The sequence below is a fragment of the Lepidothrix coronata genome, unplaced genomic scaffold (assembly GCF_001604755.1).
Source record: "Lepidothrix coronata isolate B3197 unplaced genomic scaffold, Lepidothrix_coronata-1.0 Scaffold116, whole genome shotgun sequence".
Lineage (NCBI taxonomy): Eukaryota > Metazoa > Chordata > Aves > Passeriformes > Pipridae > Lepidothrix > Lepidothrix coronata.
In genome coordinates, this window is record NW_016690296.1 from 1893053 (window position 1) to 1920213 (window position 27161).

Consider the following 27161-nt stretch of genomic DNA (forward strand, 5'->3'; position numbering starts at 1 on the left):
GTAGAAGCAATTTTCTGATCAATCCTCCAAGCCAAATAAGACCATCATTTTCCACAAGAAAAAGGAACTTTCTAGAACAAACTCAAATCCAAATTGGAAATACAAAAATTTCACCTGGCTTTTACTGCCTATCTTGCTGCATTCACACAGGAAGGTAAGAGGGGGGAATGTTTCCTTCTGCTACTGTTTTATTCTGTCCAAAACTGGTCACTGTCGTGAAATATCTGTGCTCTACATATCACACATTTCCTTGATAAACTGATACAACACTATCCTGGAATGCTGAATATTAGTAAGCTTCAAATTACTGCAGGTTTCTGTCCCCATTTTACAAAGAAAATGAAGGGATTTTGGGTAACAGTTTGCAAGGCCTGTGCTTGTTGAGCAATTACTCCCTAGCACATATAACACTGAAAAAAATCTCATTTCTTTTCCAGAACAGACCCTGTAGATCAGCCATCTGCCACTGACTTTAGCCATCAGCTCCTACTGAAGCACGGTTTCATCTTTCACTAAAGGATTAGCCCATGCCATTCTCATCTGATATAGTCTTGTCCATCCATATATTTAAAGCCTTACTTTTACATGTCTCTTTCCTGCTTGTAACACAGAGGTTTTTATTCTCAGAGGTGATGAGGAGATGAGGAGAATGATCTGTACAAGTATGAGGGGAGCATTCCACCAAATCTACCAATAAGCTCTGAAATGGATATAAACTCTCTTTGTTGTGGGTGCAGTTGAATCTTTTCTGTTCTCTTCTTTTGCCAGGAAGATATGAGTGGCTGGAGTGTTTGATTCTAAATATAACTAGTTGATGTCAGCTGGATGCCAACCCCTTTGAAGAGGATCAGCCCCCAGTTTGTCTCAGTACTAGGTACCATGCAGATCCAAGCACAAGGGTACAAACCACCCAGGACCAGGCAGGTCAGCCCCATGCATAACTAACTCCTGAAGCTTCAGCTAAAGCCTTGAGGCCGCTTTTTATCTGCACAACCAAACAGTAGGGTAAGTGTATTGTTTCCTGAAATATTTTGACATTGTCTGTCCTGCAAACTGTCATATAAAAGACATTTATGTAACCTCTAGACTCTGCAATTTAAAAGGTGTTTGGGGTTTTTTTTTATTTAGTCAGAAATGCACCTTTTTTAAAGATGCCAGAGTAACTTCTTTAGTTCCTCAAATTCTTATCAGATTAAGAAATCTCAAAATGTAGCATTTCTAAAATAATAAACCTAGATGTAAATTAAAACCAGTTATGAGCTTACATCTTTTAGAATAATATGTAGATGTGAGAAGGCCTAGACCACTGACACTGATTTTTGCTGGAGAATTTACGCCGCCAACTCCAAGTCCATTCCTTTGAATCTTCTGTCCATCAAAACATGTCCTAGCATCTGTCTGCAAGCAAGAGCTGCCAGTGCATTTTGCAGGGCAGTATTTCTCAGTCAGAAATACCCGACTTCCCTGCTCAGCCATTCTAGACAGGCTTTTGGAAATGAAACGGGCCCGACTGTGCGCGCCGGCTCCACAATGTAAAAATGTGTTGTTTTTTTTCCAGCAAGGAAAAATCGTATCAGCAAATCACAATGTTATCAGATTCTGCCCTGATCAAAGAGAGGAAAGAACAAGCATCAGCCATTATGGATGAAATACACAGCAATGGTATAGCACTGACCCCAGCTTCCTGCATATGCAATGTCCTCTAGCCCTCCCTAATACAGTTTTTTAATCATAGAGTTTAACTCTCTTACAGCTTTGTCTCTGGGTGTTTTGCCATAAATAATCTTGTGGGAGTATCATGCTGCCTATGGTAACTAATCCTTTTGTAGTTGCCTCTTTTCATTTGAAAGCTATTTTCAGATGAACAACTGCTGTGGAGGAATGAAGTAATCTAACAGCTGATGTACATTCTGCTAGGATACCCTTTCAGAACATTATTTGGGGTTAATAACATGACTTCATTCCATTTTAAAAGGCTATCATCTAAGAAACATACTGATCTGTACACTCTTTTTTTTTTGCTCTGTTTCATTCTGCTTTTTTTTATATGACTGATAAAAAAATTTTGAAACAACTGTTTACATCTCTGTTCCTTCCTCTCAAACTTTGTCTTTGTAACTAACACCTTTTACTAGCACTTGGTAAGTCTCTCTTATGCGCTGCCACCAATTAATCTTATAGGACAGAAATTTTATTTCTCTGTTGTTTCACTGAGGAAAATGCAGACACTTTTATGAAAAGGTTGCTTGATTTTCTAAAAGAGGTTCTTAAAGTTCTGCTTCTAGTGTGACACCTTAAGAAGCAATTAACTGAGTTGGGAATACAGATCTGCTTGGCTTTCATTAGGTATGTGCTGGATGCTTTTGGAGATCCTTCCAAGTCTCCTTGTGAAGCCTTTTTTACCATCTACATAAAAGATCAATTTTCTAAAAGTGATAAGCACCCCACAAGACTCACTGGAAAAACAGGAAGCTCCATTAATATTAAGAGTTTATGAAAGTTATACCACTTGCATAGGATGAAACATTGAACATTAGTTTCAAAAATCTTTCTGGTTGGCTTTTGCTCCAAAGGATTTGTGGATGGTTTCTGCACTCACTCAATGACCATTGTAGTTGCAGGAAAAGTAGGATAAGAGACATAAGGATTTTAGAAAAACAAGCTACAAGTTTCAGTGCCTGGTCCTACTCCTTCTGATATTTGCAGAGGGTTTTTTTCTGCAGTTTCTTAAGCAAACACCTCTTTCCTATTTCCATTCTCCACTGAACACGCACTCAAGTCTGAAAGCCAGTCTGCCCTTCCAGATTTCATTACAACTCCATTTTTGTTGGAATTGTAAACCCAAGCACTATATGTGCCTGAAATAGCCTGTAAGCTCTTCAGGGCAAAAGGAAAAAAAAAAAAAAAGTCTTTCATATGTTTGTTTGGAACCAGGCATTTCACATGGTAAATGTTGCTACTATTCATAGCAATAGTAATAAATGCACCATACCGCCCTTGACATCATTGGTGTTATTGGATAATCTGTGCTGATGCTTAGCATTTGCCTCACATAATCTTTCCCTTTATTATTTATGTATTATCAGATTTGCTGTCAAGATTCATACACATAGTTACGACAGCTTATCCTGCAAGATCTGCTGTGATACGTGGCCACTGAAGGCAACACTAACCCTTTTAGTGTGCATTCTATTTCTGCATCTCCTTTGGATGCCTGGGATATTTAAATTAAAAAAAAAAAAGTAATATTCCATTAAATGGGTGCAATAGGAGTCTGAAATTTATAACTGTACAGGCTCAGTGAAGCCAGTTAGGAAACAGAAGAATAACCAAAGCTGTGGTCACACAAAGTATAAGCTAGGTCTTCAGGAGCAAATCTGAACAAGTCTTGGAAAAATCAAGGAGATATCTGGCTTTTAAGTGGCTAAATTCAGCTCTGCTAATTTTTGACATTTTCTTTTGACCTGAATTGTTAATTCAACAGGCTTAACCTGAGATCTGGAAGGTGAACTGCTGTCTTTCTGGGCTTTGCCTCGTTATTCTTAATGACAGTCCTGCACCTGGGAATTGTGTAAAAATCAAATGTACAGTTTCAGCCAGGCTCACAGCCCCGTGAAACTCTTCACTGTTAACACAGCTAAACACCAACAGAAGATTCTGTAATGCAAGCCTTGGAATGACACATAGTAAACTTACTTACTGCATTTGTATTTCAGCCCCTTTTTAATACAATGCTTCGAGGTAAACAGTGAATTCCCACTTCCTTGTTAAAAGATATCCATAGCAGAAACAGCTGTTGATAAACTGCAAAATCAGTCAAGTTTTTAACAGTCTCTGGGCAAGACTGGTGATGACTGGAAGTGCACATCTGCTGGACTGTGGGACATGACTTTGCATTTTAGAGAAGTTTGGCAAATCACAGAATAGGAATAGACACCAACTGTAAACCTTCTTATGGTCTCAAAGAGAGACTGCAGCACTAACTCAGTGTGTGGATACAGCCACCTGCCCAAACCCTTGGTTTTTCATTGGCAGACTTGGACTAATCATAACATTTCCAAGGCTACTTGGTAGAGGTAAACATGCATGTAAATCCATATGTTTAAGGAAGCCCTTGAACTTCACATCCAGTTCTAGGCTACTGCTTCAATGCATTCTTCAGTAGCTACATGAATCTTTCCTGATACAGTTAAAAAGTCTTATTTCTGACACTATGACAAACACATTAATATTTATTATTAAAATTTATGGTCAAGATTAAAGTATTTAGAAGACTGTAAACAGAAGGATTAAAGGAGTATTAGGTAGTGAATACAGGAGGAACTACACAAATGACATTTAAATATAGTCTGCTATGATTTTAAGCACAGCACAGGATGGACTAGACAGGAACAAATTAAAGAAATGAAGCTAAAAGGTTAAGATTTGGATTAAGCTATTAACTAAACTGTTAATATTATTTTACAACATCCATTTATGACGTACTCTTTCTATCATCCTCTAAATGTCCTCCTTTTCTCATTCCTCATCACCCTTTCTGCACTGACACTGAAACAATCCCTAGACACATCATAAAAGTAGACAGATGATTAGATTTTAGTTGGCAAGGAATTCAAATGAACTTCACACTTACAATTTTGGGATGCTGCCTGGATACACAATGGTACACAACTGTGGCTTACAAAGTAGCTTGGAGCCCTCAGTTAACATTAACAAGAACAGCATGTATGTAAGGGAACAGCAAGGACCAGAACAGATAACACCCAGTGTGTCCCAGCAGAATCCTGAGTGGCTGGGACAGAGATCTGCAATCACCTTGGCACCCCAGGCTCTGGGGGTGTACATAGCACCCATTCTGTGCACAAACGAGGAATGGTGCTGAGCTGGGGGGCAAATTTCTTACTCCTTACTCATATAAAACCATCCAACAGTCCATCTTGAGAAATGCTAAAATCAAAATATGACTTGAGGTCTAAATTTCAGGCCATGGGCCAGTAACCAGTGTCAAACCCCCACCACTATCTGTCTCTGATAGGGCTGCACTGGGCAAGCTGAGTCATTTTCTTCCATGTTAAGAACTCTCTGTTTTGTAGCTGCCCCTTAAATAACAGGAGGTTGTCAGGATTCTTTGCACACACTATTTTTAAAGCAGAAGTGCAGGATCCAGCTCCCAATCCAGTTAACTTGCTCTTATTCCAGTTAAATCCATTGCAAACATTCAGTTGAAACCGGTATGAGCAGAAGTGGATCCACAGTGATGCACTGCAGGGCCCACTAGCTTGTTGGATTTACTCCATGGAAAACTCCTGTCTGTACAGCTTTGGCTAAATATTTAGTATACCTGTCTCAATTGAATCTTCCTAAATGTCAGCACATCCCATTGTTTTTCCAATATAAAGTCACTAGGAGACACATGCCAGGTTGAGCATGCCATTTACTCAAAATGAAACCCTTCATTATGCAAGATTAACTTTGGCATTAGGTACCTTTTGCAGCTAATTATTTTGTAATTTTAATTTTAAACCGGGCTTCCCGTGTGTTTACTCTGAAAGCCAGATATAGTGCCTTACATATCATTTGTTTTCATTTCATTTTAATGCATTAAAATACACGTCAAATTTCCGAATTTTAAATCCTATAGACCATAAGAATGTGTGAAGGACAGAATGTCTTATTATTAAAGAAATAACAGAATGTGACCTTGAATAAGTGGATCAAAGAAACATATTAGACCACTGATATAATCCTCAAAGCACACTGCATCTTTCCTACCTTTTTTCCTGAAGGTTATGAACTGAGAACAATTTCAACTAATAAAATTATAAGTATTAAAGTAAGAGGCAATGGGAATTATTTTCTTAGAAATTCTGTTTTTACTATGTGATCCAATTATTGTTATATTTGTTAAATTCCACAACATTCTGAGCAGAAATAAATACGCAGAAAATACTTTCCTCAGTGTTTAAGTTACTGCATTTTAAGGTTTAAGTTTTATCTATAGGTTGAGGACACTCAGTGAGTTCAGTCACTAAGCAATAACTGTGCTCAGTGCCACCACCAGCCCAGTTTCCAGAACGCTACCAGGAAGACGACCAGTAGGAATTCTGACATTCAGCATTCTCTGTTTACAGTCCCAACTCATCAGCCCTTCCCCTGCTTATGCATTTTCATTTTCAAATTCCCCAGTATGTAACTAAAGACAAAGAAGGAATTTTTCCCAAATAGTGAATCAAGTAATATTGTCCAGCAATTCAGTTTCCTCTTAAGAGAGAATTAAAATATTTTAAATTAATCAATTGCTAGAAGCGTATTGTAATTCTTTGTTAGGGCTCTCATTTTACACACCTTGAGCTTTATTTTGAAAGTTAGTTTAAAAACAATTTAAAAGTGCTCTTTAATAGAGACTTTCTAATGCAAACTTTTCTTAAAAGGACAAAACATGCCCTGGACTACAAGAGCAAGCAGAATATAAAAGAATAATTGAAAGTACAATGTTTATAAGCAATAGGAAACTGGCAGGTGTGTTTAAAAGGGGTTCTCTCTCATCTATCCAGTGCAGGACACAGAAAGTTTAACTGCAGGTTTGATGTGGGAACCCTGGGGTCAGATGGGACTTTGCTCCCCATTTCAGCAGAAGGCAGTTTTTACCAGTGTTAATGTGCTGTGTGGGACACTACAGATCTGACCTTGGGAACAGCTGAATGCCATTCAGCTGAAGGAAATTTGGAGCTTGAGGTTTGTGATGTTCCATACTCTCCTCCACAATTCTGGAAGAAGGATTAACGTCACTAACTCCCTATGAAGCTGTGCTATGTGTTAGCTAAGTATGCACTAACATGTTGCCGGATTTCAGGTGCAAGGGGTGGAATATCAGGAATTTAAGGCAAACAGAGGTTTGTATTTACCCATTCCGTTGCAGCCTCACCCACCTTAAACCTGGGGAAAAAGGTCAGCACGCCCAGAGATATCATGGTAGAGGAACTCTCAACACTCAGCAACAGAGGGGCCAGACTCTTCAAGAGGCGCCAGCGGAGATCTGATAAATACACATATGAAAATTATCATTACGTAGCAAACAAGCCAAGAAATGTGAGTATTTTGTACTGACTTATTAATGAGACAACAGCCAGGCTAGCTTCCCTTGGTGCCCGTGATACAAACATTGTGCATGATCTATTTGTAGTTTCAGGAAGAATAGAAGCAAAACCCTGTACTAGAATAAGGTTATTTGTATTTTATTGAGATCTTACATATTACTAAAAAAAAATAAATTTACATTTCTTTTTGTATGGTACAGATATTTCAAGATATTTCTCTGATCACTCAACAGAAGTTAAATTACACAAGGATAAAGTGGGATGAAGTTTGAGCTTTGATAAATCTGCCTTTTTAAAATAAATCTGCATAAGAGAAATCCCATATAAAAAAAAAATCTCAATAACTCAATTAAACACCCAAGGCTATTCTTAAACACTTTTATTTAGAAGCCCATCTGAATACTGTCCCCCCAATTTCTGCCTCTATTGAGTATTAGAAGCTACACAGATAAATTCTGAGCACATCACCAATCTTGTCAGAATTCTCTGTGCACTTCCATGATTTTGCTGCAGTCTGACAGATTCGTTTCCCTCTAGTCCACTTTGTCCCACAAAAACACAGAGTACACGTGGTGTACACTGAGTAGGACATTCCAGTACATGAAAAAATGATGCCTCTGGCTCCTATTCCCTTCCCCTAAGTGTCTATTTAGCCACCACTGGTGATGTCTTCACCATCGTTACGATTCTGCCTGCCAAAGTTAATCCTTCTAACGTCCTTCAGGATGACTGGAAAACATTCTGCCTTGATCTTTTTTTTGTTGTTGTTTCAAGTTTAAACACGTATTATTTGTTTGCTTTCCTACTTCAAGAAACTCTTACTCTAAACCAGCCTATATTTAAATTGCTTTTAGCCCATGTGTCATAGCTAAAATAAGATACTGACTTCTTATGAGACTCTAATTCTATATTTAAGCAACAATGATTAAGCTTTCGGATGTTTCCTTAGAACCGATAACCCGATAGGAGGGTGGAAAATAACAGCATATCATGAGCCTCCAGAAAGTGACCTGCACTGAAATTGTTATTTCTATTACAAATAAAGGAAAAGACAATCCCAAACAAAAGCAGTTCAACAAATGCAGTGAGTTTTCAACTGATACGGGAAGAGACGCTTTGAAGAATCGGTGCTTTGAAACTCAAAGGGCTCAAACTTGCCAGATTTCTGGAATCTTTAGGGTAGAAAGAGTGGCACAGTACATTTTAATGTCAAATTAAAAGCCACAGGGGACACATTTTATGGGCCTCCCTGTCAAAGTGACCAGAGCGACTCTTTGCTGTGAATCACCCAGCCCATATGCACGGGAGATTCTGTGGTGACTGGTGTAAGCATCACATGGGATGAACACTCTTCATAGACTGCTTATCAATATTTAAATATCCCAAATATAGGAAAACGTCAGACAGCTCGGATGGACGGTTGTAATTTAGGAATCCTGTTGACCTAGCTCAGTTTGCCTTAGGACAGTATACCCTGGGAATCAGACCTGGGCTGTGCACTGGAGTATCATTCCAACCTCACCAGGGAATCCCGGGTTGTTCTGCCTGTAAGTGATATTTCTTTCCCTCTGAGTACAGCGTGGGGAGCCCATCCCGAGCGTGAGAATGGACGGCCTCAGTGTGGAAGGAATTCCCCAGCACGCCCCAATGACACCTCCCAACACCCCCGACCCCCGGAGCCCACCACACCCTGACAACATTGCCCCAGGTAACGTGGCAGTTTACAGACATCGGACAGGTTTAGTTCCCATTTCATAGCAGAGAAAGGACCTTTGGATAAAACAGAATTTGTTAATAGAAGGGGATAACTTTGAGTTATAACTATAACTAATCAGAATCTCTCACAGAAAGCTAAAGTGGTGGTCTCAGTTGCTTCTGCTCGTTTGTAAAAGATCTGACATATCCTCTGTACTACTTCTCCCTAAACTGAAAACATACCTTAATATCAAGAGAGACTGCTCCCATATTTATTGGTCCTATAAACATTGAGAGATCCTCAGATTTAAAACCACATTAATATACTGAGTTTTCTTTGCCAAACCTTTGTTTCTAATACACGACAAACTGCTCAAAAGTCTGAAAGCTAGTCATTGTAGTTTAATTATCCATCAATGTAAATCTGAAGTCACTAAGTTTTGCTAGAACCCTTTGGAGAGAAGTAACTTTAAAAGGGATTTGCCCCTGGCTGCATAAACTGTTCTTTTTTAAATCCTTAACTGTGGGGGTACTGTTGGCTTTATTTAAAGCAGTGAGCTACAAGAAGGCCTTATTTTGTATTCTTTAAAGAGTAGAGAAGGCTAATTTGTTTTAATTAATTTATTCAGTGATATAGCCCTTCTTCCTGTTTATGAATTATCCATGAGCAGCCCGTGGTTTTTACAAATTCATTCTTTGTTCAGAATTACTCAATGCATGTTTTGTGCAGACCTTTTCCAGTCCATGCAAACTGGGTCAGTGCTGCTCTGTCAGTGACTGCTGAGGCTCTGTGCATCCACTGGGCAAATACAATGCAAACAGAGATCACTTCCATTGCTCAGACATGATACAAATCTTCAGGCCTTTCTTTAGGCAAAAAAAGTCTGGCAAAAGGAGAAGTTATTAAACCACAAGGGGTTTTTAAGCTTATAGAAGGAAATAAAGGTACTTTAAAGACTTAGACGTAGTGGGAGGGTAAAAGGGTAGAATAGATCTCCCTTGTATTTCAAATAAATATTGTACCTCACATAACTGGTCAGTCACTTGCTGGTTTTATTTCTTCAAACTGTACATTAAGGTTTGTCTTCCCCCACAACTTATTCCTGCCCTACTGTACTTGGCTTTAGAAGAAATCACACTGAATATGGAATTTTTTTATTTAGTAAAATTCTGGTCCAAGCCTGATCCTCAGATGATTATGCAGAGGGAACGACTGATTGTTCACTGTTTCAGATGATGAAAAGGACCAGAGAACCAAGTAGGCAGGACATTTTAAATCAAAGGGGAAAACTCCACTAATAATGACTGTCACCCAAAGACTGCAGAATTATCTTAGTTTTAATCAAAAGGCTGGTTTTAAAATCTTTTTGTTAAGTCAGCTCAAGGACTGTGTAGCTACAATCTGTTTTCAAACAAATGCTTACAACAGAAAAAAATTTATATAAACCTCAAATAAAATTAGCCTCATATTTTGGAGCAGTTATCTAAAAGGCTACAAATTTCCCCTGCCATCTTCCTGTTTCTGTGTTGCTTCAGCCAAGTGACTTGACCCAGCTGTTCATTTTTACCTGAGAAACGATGGTGTGTTAGTTCCTGGTTACACAGGATGGTGGTAAGGAAGCAGAAAACACCAAGTATCATTATAATGGGTTTGCCTTGATCCCACTGCAGGATATTCTGGACCACTGAAAGAAATTCCTCCTGAAAAGTTCAACACTACTGCTGTGCCCAAGTATTATCAGTCTCCCTGGATAGAAGCCATTAGAGATGATCCAGAGCTGCTGGAAGCTTTATATCCTAAACTTTTTACACCGGAAGCAAAGCCAGAACTGCCTGACTACAGGAGCTTTAACAGGTAATTCTGAATGCACATTGAATTTTACAGAGCAGAGAAAAATCACTGTGAAATAAAATATTTCCACCAGCTGTAAAAAAACACCTCCCACCTGTATGTGTGTATGCTCATGAACATGAACACACACACAGATTACAAGTGGCAAGACCATCAAGGAGGAAACTAGTCTATCTCTAAGGTGTGGGCCCAAAATCAGGTTGTAGAACTAGGAATATATGATAAATTGTTAAAAATACTGAAAGAAACTATCAGAATCAGTGTACTCACCAGATGGGAAATATGGGCTTCAAACTTCTTTCAGTATTTCTGTTGTTGAGTTCAGTAGGTACAGGACCATAAGTGTTATCAGAGAAACAAACTCTCAGTCAAAACTTTGTTTCTAAGATGTCTAATCTAACCCACTTTGTTTTTATTATTCTTTTATAATGCAACTCATGTAGCTTTTTTAAGGCAATGATAGTACAATGAACTTTAACCTGCAACCAATCCCTCACACCAAATAGTTTGCAGATTACACATTTTATTGCATTGAATACTTCTTGTGTCTTTGATAACCTTCAGTGACAAATTACCAGATAAAACACTGCTTTACTTACTAGCAACTAGTATATTAAGGCTTCCAGTAGGACTTCTAGATATATGGACAACACTAGGATTTTAAAGTTTTAAAACAAAATCTTATTTATGTAGTTTAGTTTCTTTCATTCCGTTGACACTATTTGTATTTATTGAGGTTATGGACAAATTTTCTCTAAACAACCCCTGCTGAGTCCCAGACAGCTGAGCCAAACCAAAACCCTTCCTCAAAACTCCAGACAGCAATCTATTGAAAAGGAAAATGGCTCATGGCAATACAAACTCAGAGAAAAGCCCCACAAACATCACTTGTGTTCCTGATGTTGATGTGAGTCTCAACCATGAGTGCAAGGACTAAAACATTACACAATTCACCATCAAAACTGGCACTGCAGACACTGCACTAATTGTGGTTCCCTAACAGCAACATACATTGCCATGTTAATAATTAAGTCTGTGTGGCACACTCTTCTCAGCACACAAAGTAGCAACCACGAGTCACTGAGCTGTGCCCCAGCTGCTAACGCTGGAACAGTAACAGCACAGTTTATGGACTAGAGTTATTGTAATTGAAACAAAATTGAAACAGAACAACAAACAGCCCGTGACAAAATGCCAAAGACACATATACATGGAGACAGAGTCAATTCTCCCTCTCACAAGAGAGATGCTAGTCATTACTGGGAAGGACAGGATCAGACAGGGCACAGAGACTCCTTTAACAGGGATATGTGTCTTGAGGTGGTGTCTGATGGCTTCTTTGTGGATTTTTAGCTGTCTCTGTGGTCCCATGTTCTGTTAGTTGTCCTCTTTACAACACTAACTGTTTGGATTTCTTTCTATGGGATTTTCTCTATGTACGACATGGCAGAACTGTGGCTCACCACAGTCTGAATTTCTTGAACATATGTGCAATCCTATAAGGGAAAGGTCAATATTATCCCTTGTAACTGCCATAAAAACCTGGCACATAAATCCAAATTCAAACTGTGAAATTGGTAAATACAGAACACAAACACATAAACATAATCCACCACAACTCTCCTTCTCCTGGAAAAAAAATTGACATCCAGAAGAAAATAAAAGGATGCCTGGTGGACCTAAAAAGCTGTTACACAGAACATGTTCAGATTTATGTTGTCCAGCAAGAAGGAGTAGATCCAAAAAGAAACTGAGAATTTGCAAAATTGAAATTCAAGATAATTGCCTCTTGGAGAGGATTTTACAGCCATGATTCAGGGTCTGCACTCCTAAAAATGCACAGGAGAGTGTCTGGTTATGGGATTCAAAACAGAGCACACTGGATGCCCAGCAAACCAAGAGAAATGGACTTCTCTGTCCAGATCCTCAGACATCCTGTGCATCTAGGTCACAGCATCCTTGACTTCTTTAATTGCAGTCTTGGAGAGAAAGCCAATGATAGTGTATTAAGCAATTACAGTGTGATATAATAGCACCACTGTGTTATCAGTGAGGGGATCTCTCAAGGCTTTTTATCCTGCTTCATCACTCAGTGAAGTGCCATTATGATTGTTGTGCAAAGCGCTGGCACAGCCATTGTTAGTCAGGAGGGGGTGTGGTTAATTGTAAGTGTGATGCACAGGATTCCCAAGGGAAACCGGGCTCAGATCCCTCCCGGATCGTTCAGTGGCGCCTGTTAAAGTGGCACTGGGACTTTACAGGCCAGTTCAGGTTCCTTTCAGCTTTCCTTGTTACACAACAAACTGTAAAAGCAACGCAACTTTAGCAGCGAGGGAGGTCTGATGTGTTGGAACAGATGCACACATGCATGGATTAAAAGAACAGAGATTAATTCCTATTAGGATTGAAGAAGTATTTACCAGTGAAAAGATTTCTTGTCTCTTCCCAGTGTGGAAGCACCTAGTAAACATCTGTTGGAAAGCAGCATGAATCTACATTTGTTGAGGAGTTTATAAAATTAGTTAAATTAGTACCTTTATTCCATCTGCTTTCTTGGAGCTGGATAAAATGTCAGAGGTAGGATCATGAGTAACATACAGAGCACTACATCTTACTCACATAGGACAAGCAAGTCTGACTCGTTCTGCCTCTCCTACCAGATAAATTCTCGCTCAGCTTTCTCAATTCCCAAAGACAACTCCTTCAAAAACACTACAGGAATCCAGTCCATCTGGACTGGGCTCTGTTTTTCTTGATTCACNTTTTGTATGGTACAGATATTTCAAGATATTTCTCTGATCACTCAACAGAAGTTAAATTACACAAGGATAAAGTGGGATGAAGTTTGAGCTTTGATGAAATCCCATATAAAAAAAAAATCTCAATAACTCAATTAAACACCCAAGGCTATTCTTAAACACTATTATTTAGAAGCCCATCTGAATACTGTCCCCCCAATTTCTGCCTCTATTGAGTATTAGAAGCTACACAGATAAATTCTGAGCACATCACCAATCTTGTCAGAATTCTCTGTGCACTTCCATGATTTTGCTGCAGTCTGACAGATTCGTTTCCCTCTAGTCCACTTTGTCCCACAAAAACACAGAGTACACGTGGTGTACACTGAGTAGGACATTCCAGTACATGAAAAAATGATGCCTCTGGCTCCTATTCCCTTCCCCTAAGTGTCTATTTAGCCACCACTGGTGGTGTCTTCACCATCGTTACGATTCTGCCTGCCAAAGTTAATCCTTCTAACGTCCTTCAGGATGACTGGAAAACATTCTGCCTTGATCTTTTTTTTGTTGTTGTTTCAAGTTTAAACACGTATTATTTGTTTGCTTTCCTACTTCAAGAAACTCTTACTCTAAACCAGCCTATATTTAAATTGCTTTTAGCCCATGTGTCATAGCTAAAATAAGATACTGACTTCTTATGAGACTCTAATTCTATATTTAAGCAACAATGATTAAGCTTTCGGATGTTTCCTTAGAACCGATAACCCGATAGGAGGGTGGAAAATAACAGCATATCATGAGCCTCCAGAAAGTGACCTGCACTGAAATTGTTATTTCTATTACAAATAAAGGAAAAGACAATCCCAAACAAAAGCAGTTCAACAAATGCAGTGAGTTTTCAACTGATACGGGAAGAGACGCTTTGAAGAATCGGTGCTTTGAAACTCAAAGGGCTCAAACTTGCCAGATTTCTGGAATCTTTAGGGTAGAAAGAGTGGCACAGTACATTTTAATGTCAAATTAAAAGCCACAGGGGACACATTTTATGGGCCTCCCTGTCAAAGTGACCAGAGCGACTCTTTGCTGTGAATCACCCAGCCCATATGCACGGGAGATTCTGTGGTGACTGGTGTAAGCATCACATGGGATGAACACTCTTCATAGACTGCTTATCAATATTTAAATATCCCAAATATAGGAAAACGTCAGACAGCTCGGATGGACGGTTGTAATTTAGGAATCCTGTTGACCTAGCTCAGTTTGCCTTAGGACAGTATACCCTGGGAATCAGACCTGGGCTGTGCACTGGAGTATCATTCCAACCTCACCAGGGAATCCCGGGTTGTTCTGCCTGTAAGTGATATTTCTTTCCCTCTGAGTACAGCGTGGGGAGCCCATCCCGAGCGTGAGAATGGACGGCCTCAGTGTGGAAGGAATTCCCCAGCACGCCCCAATGACACCTCCCAACACCCCCGACCCCCGGAGCCCACCACACCCTGACAACATTGCCCCAGGTAACGTGGCAGTTTACAGACATCGGACAGGTTTAGTTCCCATTTCATAGCAGAGAAAGGACCTTTGGATAAAACAGAATTTGTTAATAGAAGGGGATAACTTTGAGTTATAACTATAACTAATCAGAATCTCTCACAGAAAGCTAAAGTGGTGGTCTCAGTTGCTTCTGCTCGTTTGTAAAAGATCTGACATATCCTCTGTACTACTTCTCCCTAAACTGAAAACATACCTTAATATCAAGAGAGACTGCTCCCATATTTATTGGTCCTATAAACATTGAGAGATCCTCAGATTTAAAACCACATTAATATACTGAGTTTTCTTTGCCAAACCTTTGTTTCTAATACACGACAAACTGCTCAAAAGTCTGAAAGCTAGTCATTGTAGTTTAATTATCCATCAATGTAAATCTGAAGTCACTAAGTTTTGCTAGAACCCTTTGGAGAGAAGTAACTTTAAAAGGGATTTGCCCCTGGCTGCATAAACTGTTCTTTTTTAAATCCTTAACTGTGGGGGTACTGTTGGCTTTATTTAAAGCAGTGAGCTACAAGAAGGCCTTATTTTGTATTCTTTAAAGAGTAGAGAAGGCTAATTTGTTTTAATTAATTTATTCAGTGATATAGCCCTTCTTCCTGTTTATGAATTATCCATGAGCAGCCCGTGGTTTTTACAAATTCATTCTTTGTTCAGAATTACTCAATGCATGTTTTGTGCAGACCTTTTCCAGTCCATGCAAACTGGGTCAGTGCTGCTCTGTCAGTGACTGCTGAGGCTCTGTGCATCCACTGGGCAAATACAATGCAAACAGAGATCACTTCCATTGCTCAGACATGATACAAATCTTCAGGCCTTTCTTTAGGCAAAAAAAGTCTGGCAAAAGGAGAAGTTATTAAACCACAAGGGGTTTTTAAGCTTATAGAAGGAAATAAAGGTACTTTAAAGACTTAGACGTAGTGGGAGGGTAAAAGGGTAGAATAGATCTCCCTTGTATTTCAAATAAATATTGTACCTCACATAACTGGTCAGTCACTTGCTGGTTTTATTTCTTCAAACTGTACATTAAGGTTTGTCTTCCCCCACAACTTATTCCTGCCCTACTGTACTTGGCTTTAGAAGAAATCACACTGAATATGGAATTTTTTTATTTAGTAAAATTCTGGTCCAAGCCTGATCCTCAGATGATTATGCAGAGGGAACGACTGATTGTTCACTGTTTCAGATGATGAAAAGGACCAGAGAACCAAGTAGGCAGGACATTTTAAATCAAAGGGGAAAACTCCACTAATAATGACTGTCACCCAAAGACTGCAGAATTATCTTAGTTTTAATCAAAAGGCTGGTTTTAAAATCTTTTTGTTAAGTCAGCTCAAGGACTGTGTAGCTACAATCTGTTTTCAAACAAATGCTTACAACAGAAAAAAATTTATATAAACCTCAAATAAAATTAGCCTCATATTTTGGAGCAGTTATCTAAAAGGCTACAAATTTCCCCTGCCATCTTCCTGTTTCTGTGTTGCTTCAGCCAAGTGACTTGACCCAGCTGTTCATTTTTACCTGAGAAACGATGGTGTGTTAGTTCCTGGTTACACAGGATGGTGGTAAGGAAGCAGAAAACACCAAGTATCATTATAATGGGTTTGCCTTGATCCCACTGCAGGATATTCTGGACCACTGAAAGAAATTCCTCCTGAAAAGTTCAACACTACTGCTGTGCCCAAGTATTATCAGTCTCCCTGGATAGAAGCCATTAGAGATGATCCAGAGCTGCTGGAAGCTTTATATCCTAAACTTTTTACACCGGAAGCAAAGCCAGAACTGCCTGACTACAGGAGCTTTAACAGGTAATTCTGAATGCACATTGAATTTTACAGAGCAGAGAAAAATCACTGTGAAATAAAATATTTCCACCAGCTGTAAAAAAACACCTCCCACCTGTATGTGTGTATGCTCATGAACATGAACACACACACAGATTACAAGTGGCAAGACCATCAAGGAGGAAACTAGTCTATCTCTAAGGTGTGGGCCCAAAATCAGGTTGTAGAACTAGGAATATATGATAAATTGTTAAAAATACTGAAAGAAACTATCAGAATCAGTGTACTCACCAGATGGGAAATATGGGCTTCAAACTTCTTTCAGTATTTCTGTTGTTGAGTTCAGTAGGTACAGGACCATAAGTGTTATCAGAGAAACAAACTCTCAGTCAAAACTTTGTTTCTAAGATGTCTAATCTAACCCACTTTGTTTTTATTATTCTTTTATAATGCAACTCATGTAGCTTTTTTAAGGCAATGATAGTACAATGAACTTTAACCTGCAACCAATCCCTCACACCAAATAGTTTGCAGATTACACATTTTATTGCATTGAATACTTCTTGTGTCTTTGATAACCTTCAGTGACAAATTACCAGATAAAACACTGCTTTACTTACTAGCAACTAGTATATTAAGGCTTCCAGTAGGACTTCTAGATATATGGACAACACTAGGATTTTAAAGTTTTAAAACAAAATCTTATTTATGTAGTTTAGTTTCTTTCATTCCGTTGACACTATTTGTATTTATTGAGGTTATGGACAAATTTTCTCTAAACAACCCCTGCTGAGTCCCAGACAGCTGAGCCAAACCAAAACCCTTCCTCAAAACTCCAGACAGCAATCTATTGAAAAGGAAAATGGCTCATGGCAATACAAACTCAGAGAAAAGCCCCACAAACATCACTTGTGTTCCTGATGTTGATGTGAGTCTCAACCATGAGTGCAAGGACTAAAACATTACACAATTCACCATCAAAACTGGCACTGCAGACACTGCACTAATTGTGGTTCCCTAACAGCAACATACATTGCCATGTTAATAATTAAGTCTGTGTGGCACACTCTTCTCAGCACACAAAGTAGCAACCACGAGTCACTGAGCTGTGCCCCAGCTGCTAACGCTGGAACAGTAACAGCACAGTTTATGGACTAGAGTTATTGTAATTGAAACAAAATTGAAACAGAACAACAAACAGCCCGTGACAAAATGCCAAAGACACATATACATGGAGACAGAGTCAATTCTCCCTCTCACAAGAGAGATGCTAGTCATTACTGGGAAGGACAGGATCAGACAGGGCACAGAGACTCCTTTAACAGGGATATGTGTCTTGAGGTGGTGTCTGATGGCTTCTTTGTGGATTTTTAGCTGTCTCTGTGGTCCCATGTTCTGTTAGTTGTCCTCTTTACAACACTAACTGTTTGGATTTCTTTCTATGGGATTTTCTCTATGTACGACATGGCAGAACTGTGGCTCACCACAGTCTGAATTTCTTGAACATATGTGCAATCCTATAAGGGAAAGGTCAATATTATCCCTTGTAACTGCCATAAAAACCTGGCACATAAATCCAAATTCAAACTGTGAAATTGGTAAATACAGAACACAAACACATAAACATAATCCACCACAACTCTCCTTCTCCTGGAAAAAAAATTGACATCCAGAAGAAAATAAAAGGATGCCTGGTGGACCTAAAAAGCTGTTACACAGAACATGTTCAGATTTATGTTGTCCAGCAAGAAGGAGTAGATCCAAAAAGAAACTGAGAATTTGCAAAATTGAAATTCAAGATAATTGCCTCTTGGAGAGGATTTTACAGCCATGATTCAGGGTCTGCACTCCTAAAAATGCACAGGAGAGTGTCTGGTTATGGGATTCAAAACAGAGCACACTGGATGCCCAGCAAACCAAGAGAAATGGACTTCTCTGTCCAGATCCTCAGACATCCTGTGCATCTAGGTCACAGCATCCTTGACTTCTTTAATTGCAGTCTTGGAGAGAAAGCCAATGATAGTGTATTAAGCAATTACAGTGTGATATAATAGCACCACTGTGTTATCAGTGAGGGGATCTCTCAAGGCTTTTTATCCTGCTTCATCACTCAGTGAAGTGCCATTATGATTGTTGTGCAAAGCGCTGGCACAGCCATTGTTAGTCAGGAGGGGGTGTGGTTAATTGTAAGTGTGATGCACAGGATTCCCAAGGGAAACCGGGCTCAGATCCCTCCCGGATCGTTCAGTGGCGCCTGTTAAAGTGGCACTGGGACTTTACAGGCCAGTTCAGGTTCCTTTCAGCTTTCCTTGTTACACAACAAACTGTAAAAGCAACGCAACTTTAGCAGCGAGGGAGGTCTGATGTGTTGGAACAGATGCACACATGCATGGATTAAAAGAACAGAGATTAATTCCTATTAGGATTGAAGAAGTATTTACCAGTGAAAAGATTTCTTGTCTCTTCCCAGTGTGGAAGCACCTAGTAAACATCTGTTGGAAAGCAGCATGAATCTACATTTGTTGAGGAGTTTATAAAATTAGTTAAATTAGTACCTTTATTCCATCTGCTTTCTTGGAGCTGGATAAAATGTCAGAGGTAGGATCATGAGTAACATACAGAGCACTACATCTTACTCACATAGGACAAGCAAGTCTGACTCGTTCTGCCTCTCCTACCAGATAAATTCTCGCTCAGCTTTCTCAATTCCCAAAGACAACTCCTTCAAAAACACTACAGGAATCCAGTCCATCTGGACTGGGCTCTGTTTTTCTTGATTCACCGATTCTGAACTCCATTATAAAAATGCTGGGATGAGAGTCTCACAGGAATTTTGGGTGCTAACTTGAAGTGATGTGAGATTAGTGGAAGCTGGGTGCTTAGCCAGTTCCTTAGCACCTACAAACCTCTGTGGAATCAGCATTAGCTCTTGCCCTAAGCTCCCAGGAAGCCCTGAGCATTTTGCAGGGTCAGGTTCTTTGCTCCCATGTCTCCTTCTTGCGCAGAATTAACAATAAACAGAATGTTCTATGTTCCCATTTTAAAACCTGAAACTCACCTGTTTTGTAATTTTGTAATTGGAGACACCAATCTAATACAGTAAAGCATTTCATCAAGCTTTCCCAAATAATCAACTACAAGTAGGCTCTTATGCTGAGAAAATAAAATGTTCAGTAAGAAAGACCAAAGAAGAAAAAAAAGAAGTCCTGCTAAAACAACAGCTAAAAATAAACATGATTGTGCCTGCTATTGTTAAATCCTGCACCTACTTTTTAGGAATATGCAAAGTGAATATTAAACAATCTGGTACACTTCCTGGTGCCATTTCCTATGGCTCTGAACCAGAATTTCCACCCTCATTATGAGCAATGACTCCTGGAATTTTTTAGCCATGAGATCTAGGCTTCTGTATGATGAATCAGAGCTCAAGTGGTACAGCTGATGAGCACACAACAGAGGTCATTGCAACACCATGTTGTCAGACAAGTTATTGCTCACAAAAATATACCTAGTGCTGCTGTAAAGGAAAATTAACATCTATTAGCCAATTACTGTACTCTCCTTTCTGTCAATCATATGTGGCTCTGCCTATAATGCAGGAATGCACAGTTCACTGAGGCCAGACCTTGGACAGGAACTACACGCAGGTGTTTTGCCACAGAAGATATCTGAATTTCCATAAAACACCCTCCTGTTTCTGTTGCTTACAGAAACATGCTGTATTTAAAACCCAAAAGTACTACAAGGAGGATGTTTCCAACTACAGAATTGTTTTGCATTTTATACAGCTATTATTATTTTGTTTATTTTGATTATCCCTCTAATACGCCTATCAATGAGAATTAAATATCACAACAGTGAGAATGTGTATGGTAATTAGGGCAGCAATTAAAACAATCTTTATTATCCAGTTAGATGCATATCACTACATTCACTCTGTGCCAATTACCAAGCAATTATTTTAATCAGTATCATACGGTATCCATTTGACATTGTGACCTAGAAGACAGTTTCACAAGAAAAGCTTGATACCACAGGCCCTTTGTACAAACCATTTCCTTTGACCTCAAGAGAATTTAATGTCTGGACTGGCTGCCTCTGATGCAACATCTTGTCTTACCCTGACTTGAGAAACATTTTTAGAGCTTACTCCAAAGCAGAGTTCTCTCAGTGAGTGTGCATGCCCAGAACTTTCATGATTTTTTATATCTCACAGGATTGATGCTTTGGAGTTAACACCAGCCCCTTCAACAAATGCTGCTCATACCAAAATTCAGTGAATTATCCATGTAATGACAGAGCAGTGCCATTTCCTTTGTGTCACAGATTCATTTTTATGAACTAATCTCTTATTTTTGTGTGTGTCCTAGTCAGATCTTCAAACGATTCTCTTGGTATTAATTTCTCTGGAATTCTGCTATAATACCTGGAGCCACTGGAAATATATTCCAGCAGATCTCTTGTTCTGTACCACACACAAAATCCACTAAGGCTGGTGAAGATCCATTTCAACAAAAATTCACTTTCCCATGCCACTGCATGTTTGGCTTTGCAGAAATCAGGTGCAGCTTAAAAATCTGACACTCTTAACTGGCCAGAATATATCCCAGCAAAGTCATGCAGCTGATCAAAATGCAGAGCACATATGTTTGCTTATACAAAAGAGCCTGGAAAAAGTGACAGAAAAACTCAAGGTTGTTTTTTTTTTCAGCCTGAAACCTGCATATATAGAATAATCATAGGAGGTTTTTGGAAATACTGTTTTAAAAGATTTGCAAAATGCACATTAACAGTCAGCTCCAGTTTAGTATTCCTTATCTTTCAGTTTTTCAGGCTTATTGCCTGAGGGAACATTCACATTTAAATAACATGAAAAATGCTGGCCAAACAGTGTTTTAGGGCTTAGTTACATAAACATTCCCTTCAGAAACAAAGCTGGTGTATCAAGTCCTCACCCATTCCCCTCCTTTCCAGAGCCTGTTGTCTTTGGCTGTCCCTTTCTGCTTGCCATTACACTCCACTGCCTCCTCACTTATATTGCTACAATTGTTTCAGCATCATGAGATGAACCAGATTGCTGAAATAATTTGGATTTTGAAGCGCTCCTTTGTTCTGAAGGGTCTTTGTTTAACCCAGATCCCATAAGTGACCCAAGTTTATAGCACAGCCCACATACATTCTAACTGGTACAACAATATGGTGCTGAAATACAGTGCAGTGGGAAGAACAAGCAACTGGGGAGAGAAGAAAATGGGGTGAGAACTTCCTGAACTAATTACTTGCTAGAGAGAATGTGTCGAGCTACATTTTCAGACTTATCAACTTATCACCAGTAAAATAAGTTTAGTAACTGTGACTCACCAATGACAAGGTTTTCTTGCCACATCTTTTTTCTCTCGGCTCTTCCACCCATTTGAATTTTAAAGAAGGCTGAAGGCTTTATCTAAGGGAAAACAAATCAGATCTTAAAGAGAATTTCCCAGAAAAACAATACTTTTCCCAAAAGCTTGAAAAACTAAACAAGAAATTGGACCAAATCTGTATCATTAAAATAGCTTCTGTTCTTTTCGGCTCCTGGGAGGAAAACAAACCAGGTATTTTTAAAATAACATTTTACTTTTATTTCTCTAAAATCTACAGAGTTGCCACTCCCTTTGGTGGTTTTGAGAGAGCATCAAAGCTGGTTAAATTCAAGGTACCAGATTATAACCTACTGATGCTAAACGACCCCAGATTCATGATCCTTGCAAACCCTCTCGCTGCCAGAAGGTCCTTCAACAGGACTCCCAAAGGATGGACGTCCGAGAACATCCCTGTCGTGTTCATCCAGCCCGCAGAGCCCAACCCCGTTCCAGAAACAGAGGACCTGTGAGAGAGCCTGCATTCTACATCCTACAAAATGCTGGAAGCTGCACATCCATGTATTTTTGGTCCAAATATTACTGAAGGCTACTGACAAATTTTTTCCCTGGCAGCTGGAGTATTAAGCAATAATGTCTGATGCAGTGTCTCTTTTCTGGCACCAAGTTTCAGCTGTAAACACGATATAAATAAAGTCATTTGGAAAATATGACAGCCATGTTTTCTATTTGTGTTTACATGTTCTTCTTTTACTTCCTAAAATCTCTGCTTGTAACTTAAGAACAAGTGCATTGAGAAAAAAAAAAGTGGCAGGGCACTACTCTCAAGGGACTTGATAGGTCTGGTGATTTTTGTAAAACGACCAAGCCATGCCACAGCTCTGCACTCAATGCACCCCAAGTCCCACCTGCTCAAGATAAGCTCTGACAAATCAGCCTTATTTCCCACCCCTGCTTTTGGCCAAAGTTAAGAACTGTGTCATTAGTTCAGTGACAGAAAATTGCGGCCATTTTCCTCCTTTGTGATCTTACTCAGCTTTTACGACGGCCATCGATACCTGTGTCACCCGGATTTGTTTACCGAAAATGCAGTAAATGTGGCAATGACAAGGATCATGTAGTGCTATGAAAAACTACAGAGGTATTTCCTGGATGTCTTCAACGTTTGTATTAATCAGAACTGAAAAGCCCAGCAATGACTGGTTCTGTCAAACATATCAAAATAGTATCACCACAAATGCTTTTATTCCTAGAAAGAAATTTCATTTTCCCCTGCAGTCACAGTGTATGCTGGGACTTAAGAGCATGAGGGATTTCTTGCTCTTGATACAATGGCAAGTTGTGATGTTTTATAAATAAAAGTATATATGTTTTTCAAATGTGATTTTGAGGGAGGTAGTTGGCAAAGGAAATTCTGCCATCTATTTTCTTTAATTTACTTTGTCACACAAGGTGCACAAACAAATGTACAGGTCCTGAACAAATTTGTGAAACTAAAGGAAAAAAAAATCAGCCTCTTTGACTGAGAATGCTTTCCTAGCAAGGGATTAGTTTGGGGACCTTAACTGTGCTTGGTGTACAGTTATATGGACAATGACAAAAATATGAATTCTTCAAGGATAAAAAACAAAACTAATGAGGAGCAATGCAAACTTTAGTTTCCTATTTGTCCATGGATCAAGTGGCTAAACTCCTGACCTGTGCTTAGGAAGTGTTTGGGAGAGCACAACTGGCAGAAGGAGGGCTGGGCAATGTGCTAAGCATTCAGCAGCAGGGATCCAAGTGCCAGTGTCCAGGAATGTTCCCTGGCTGCATCAGCCTCGATGTTCCCTCATTGTGAAAGTCCCACTGCAATAAACAAATCTCTGTGCCAAAAACCAACTCCCTTTTCACCAAGGAAGGGCTGTTGGTAAGGCTGGAAATTTTCAGAGATTCTCTATTCACTTCAATGGGGTTTAGCACCTGCAATTCTTTTGTCAGATAATTTCACATAGCACTTGAAATGTATCTTATAGCTAGAGGAAAGCCTAGTTTTGGGTAACCGGTGACAACTTCAGAGATCAATATTTGTACTAATTTTTGTAGACAAAGAGATGGCTCTGAAGTGAGAGGATAAAGGTTTCTATAGTTACAGGTCTGGAAAGATCAACAAATACATATTTCTAAATTTTCAGTGGTGCTTCTAAAGGCTTCTTTTAGGTGTAACAAATACAGCTGCAAGGATAGTTGGAATGGAAAAACACACAGGCAACAGTTTTACACAAACACAAGGAATCACAAGTAGATAAGTAGTTCAGAAAATGTGCTTATAACTTCACGCACATTTTATCACAAGACACTCATATTTGCTTCCAAAAGAGAAAGGCACTGAAGACTATGACGAAAAGGCAGAAATATGGTGAGAATAAGTACACAGTCAAAAATATCTAGAAGTCTTTGTTCCCAAAGGGTTTTTTGCCCCATTTTTATTTACATTAAGGTAATTGCAGCAGTATAAGGGGAACTCAAAAATTCTTTAAGTGTTTTCACTAAAAATGTGGTGACTTGAGGAAATAGATCAGCTGCTTCCCAGTCCATATAAAATACCCCCTGATCACAGTATGTCAAAAAGAAATAAGAGATGTACAATTCTAAAAAGTTCCATGAACATAAGGGTTTTTTAAAACAGATGCACCTTAAACCTCTTCTGACGTGAAAAGTCAGGGTTCATGGCCTGGACTGTCTGGACTGGAGATTAAATTTTTTTAACTGCGTGCTCCCTTCTTAGAAATCTTAAATATGTCAGCGTGTCTTGGCTGCTTTCCCTCCTGCATAATCCATGCAACTGGCAATTGTGGAAATAAACCCCGATTCTATTGTCTCAGAGTATCCCTGTGTTTAAATTAATGCAATGCACATTGTCTCTATCAGAAGCAGGAAAAACACACTGGAGACGGAATTCTGATCCCAGTGGAATCAAACAAAGGTTTCGGCACTGACCTCTGTGCAGACAGAGGTCGTATTATTTCATCTCCAATGTGTATTTGTAATCAGAGTTATGCCATTGCCAAAGCTGCTATGTGTTCAGCATCAGAATGGATATGTTGGATTATAGAGCTGGGCCTAACTACATATATAGTTCATTTTGCACTATATATAGGGTGAAGTGCAAACAACCCTAATAATGCCTTAGAGCATAAACCCCCATATATGTTAGATTAGAATTTCCCATTGTGGGGTCCATAAACTATAAGCAGTCTAGACAGAAACACCAGAAGATCCCCACAGGGCTGACAAGTCACGTAGTGCTGGCTCCTTCATTATTCCCAGAGGCTACATACTGTTCAGAAACAAATAAAAAGTGATCTAAATGATTTATAAATAGGATGTTTGCCACAGAGCTGTTATGTAACCGGGTGTTAGGATATAGATGATCAAAAATAGATACAAAATGCAGTCAGCATACTGATACAGTTTAAAAACCAAAAATTGCACATAAAATACTCTTATTAAAAGGAATTTAAAAAGCAACTGAAAGGGTAGAATTCTTTCAAGGAATTAATATATTATTTTAAACAGCCTGCAGGTGAAGTGTTCAGAGTAGGTAAAAACTAGTACAGAGCTCTAACCTTTCTCTCAAAGAAAAAAAAAGTTACCAGGGTTTAAGAGTAGAATAGGGGTGACTCAGAAAACAAAAAGAAGAATAAAACATCACTGCAAGGACACAGCAATTAAACTATCCCAACACAAATAAAGGAAGTTATGACAGAGGTCTCCAGAAATGGTATGGAAAAGATGAGGAGGGAACAATAACACAGGAACAAGCTGACTCTTAATAAAATGGTAAGGAACCGACTGTAAAATTAACGGAATAAATATTTTTTCAAGGAAGGCCTAGTTGTGGGACCTGCTCCTATAGGATGCTGTGGGTCAAAACCCATGAATAACTTCAAAACAGGAATAAACAAATTTATAGTGGTAACTATGCCCAATATGGATAATGGTCACTGCGTGATCTGGATCTGGAAAACAGGAAGTTGCTGGAGGAAGATCACCATTTCTTTCTACAAATACCTTCTACCGGGCACTGTCAAAGATCGATGAAAGAAGGATTTGGCAGCCCTATGAAATCTGTTCTGTCTGTCTTCCAAAAACCATGTGTCAATTCTAGCATGTGCTGCTAGTACCGATGTTTACTAATTTACACCAAAATACCCATTGTGGGAGCAGTCAGAGGAAAACCAGTTTCCACGTGGGAATGGGAACACTTCAAGGTAAGCTGGAACCAGAGAAAGCCAGAGTTAATAAATCCTCCCACACAGTGTATGGGCACTGCAGGGAACACAAACCCCGAGCTCAGCTCCGCCTTTGGCAACACTCCTGATCCTCTGCAGGGACCTCACCCTCCTGCATCCACACTCACCATGTTCCACGTTACTGGAATGCACCAGCTTCCAGGATCCCAAAGGGATTTTTCAGTAAGTTACGGTTTTTCATACAGAGTTTAATACAAAGCAATAAAAGAGAAAGTTTCACTTTACTGAATAGAAAACAAGAAGAGTCTTGGGAGGAAAGAGTCTGAAAGACACAAGCTCGGTACCAGGCTCCATCACAGACTGGTTTAGGACATAACACATAAAAGTTGATCCTCAGTTTTCCCACTAATAAAATAGAAATAATAATGCAGGCTGCAGAAAGGGTTTTTTTATTGTTTGTCTGTGTTGGATTTTGTTGTTGTTGTTTTGTTTTGTTTTTTGCTTTTTTAATTTTAAAGAAGAAATCTCATGGTAAAAATAAAGAAAGTTAAAAAATAGGTTTACACAAGTACATACATAATATTCCAGGTTACAATTTATAATGAATGAAAGAAGCATTACTAGTAGAATAACATTCTACTTTCATTTTGGTTGAAATAGTGGATTTCATTCTACAGTAGGAAGATTCTCTCTGATAAAAGTTTCAACAAATTAGTATTTGACTTTTTAAAATAAAGATATAACTTTAGCTATTAAAAAGTCCAAGTAACTTCTTTTTTACCGTTATTTTTGGCCAAAACTAGAAACTAAATCCAAGAATAATTTACAAACCTTTTGTTTTCAGATGGAAAT

The 27161-nt window shown here is 39.0% G+C and overlaps 1 protein-coding gene across 1 annotated transcript; it reads left to right on the plus strand.

The window, feature by feature from the left end:
- Window positions 1–843: 843 nt before the first annotated feature.
- MYOZ2 (myozenin 2) lies at window positions 844–22789 on the plus strand. Its single transcript, XM_017825063.1, has 9 exons — window positions 844–1005; window positions 1559–1662; window positions 6920–7089; window positions 8676–8805; window positions 10464–10647; window positions 13831–13888; window positions 14767–14896; window positions 16555–16738; window positions 22355–22789. Exons 2-9 carry the CDS (start codon window positions 1587–1589, stop codon window positions 22584–22586), a joined length of 1164 nt encoding a protein of 387 aa, XP_017680552.1. The 5' UTR covers window positions 844–1005; window positions 1559–1586; the 3' UTR covers window positions 22587–22789.
- Window positions 22790–27161: the final 4372 nt, after the last annotated feature.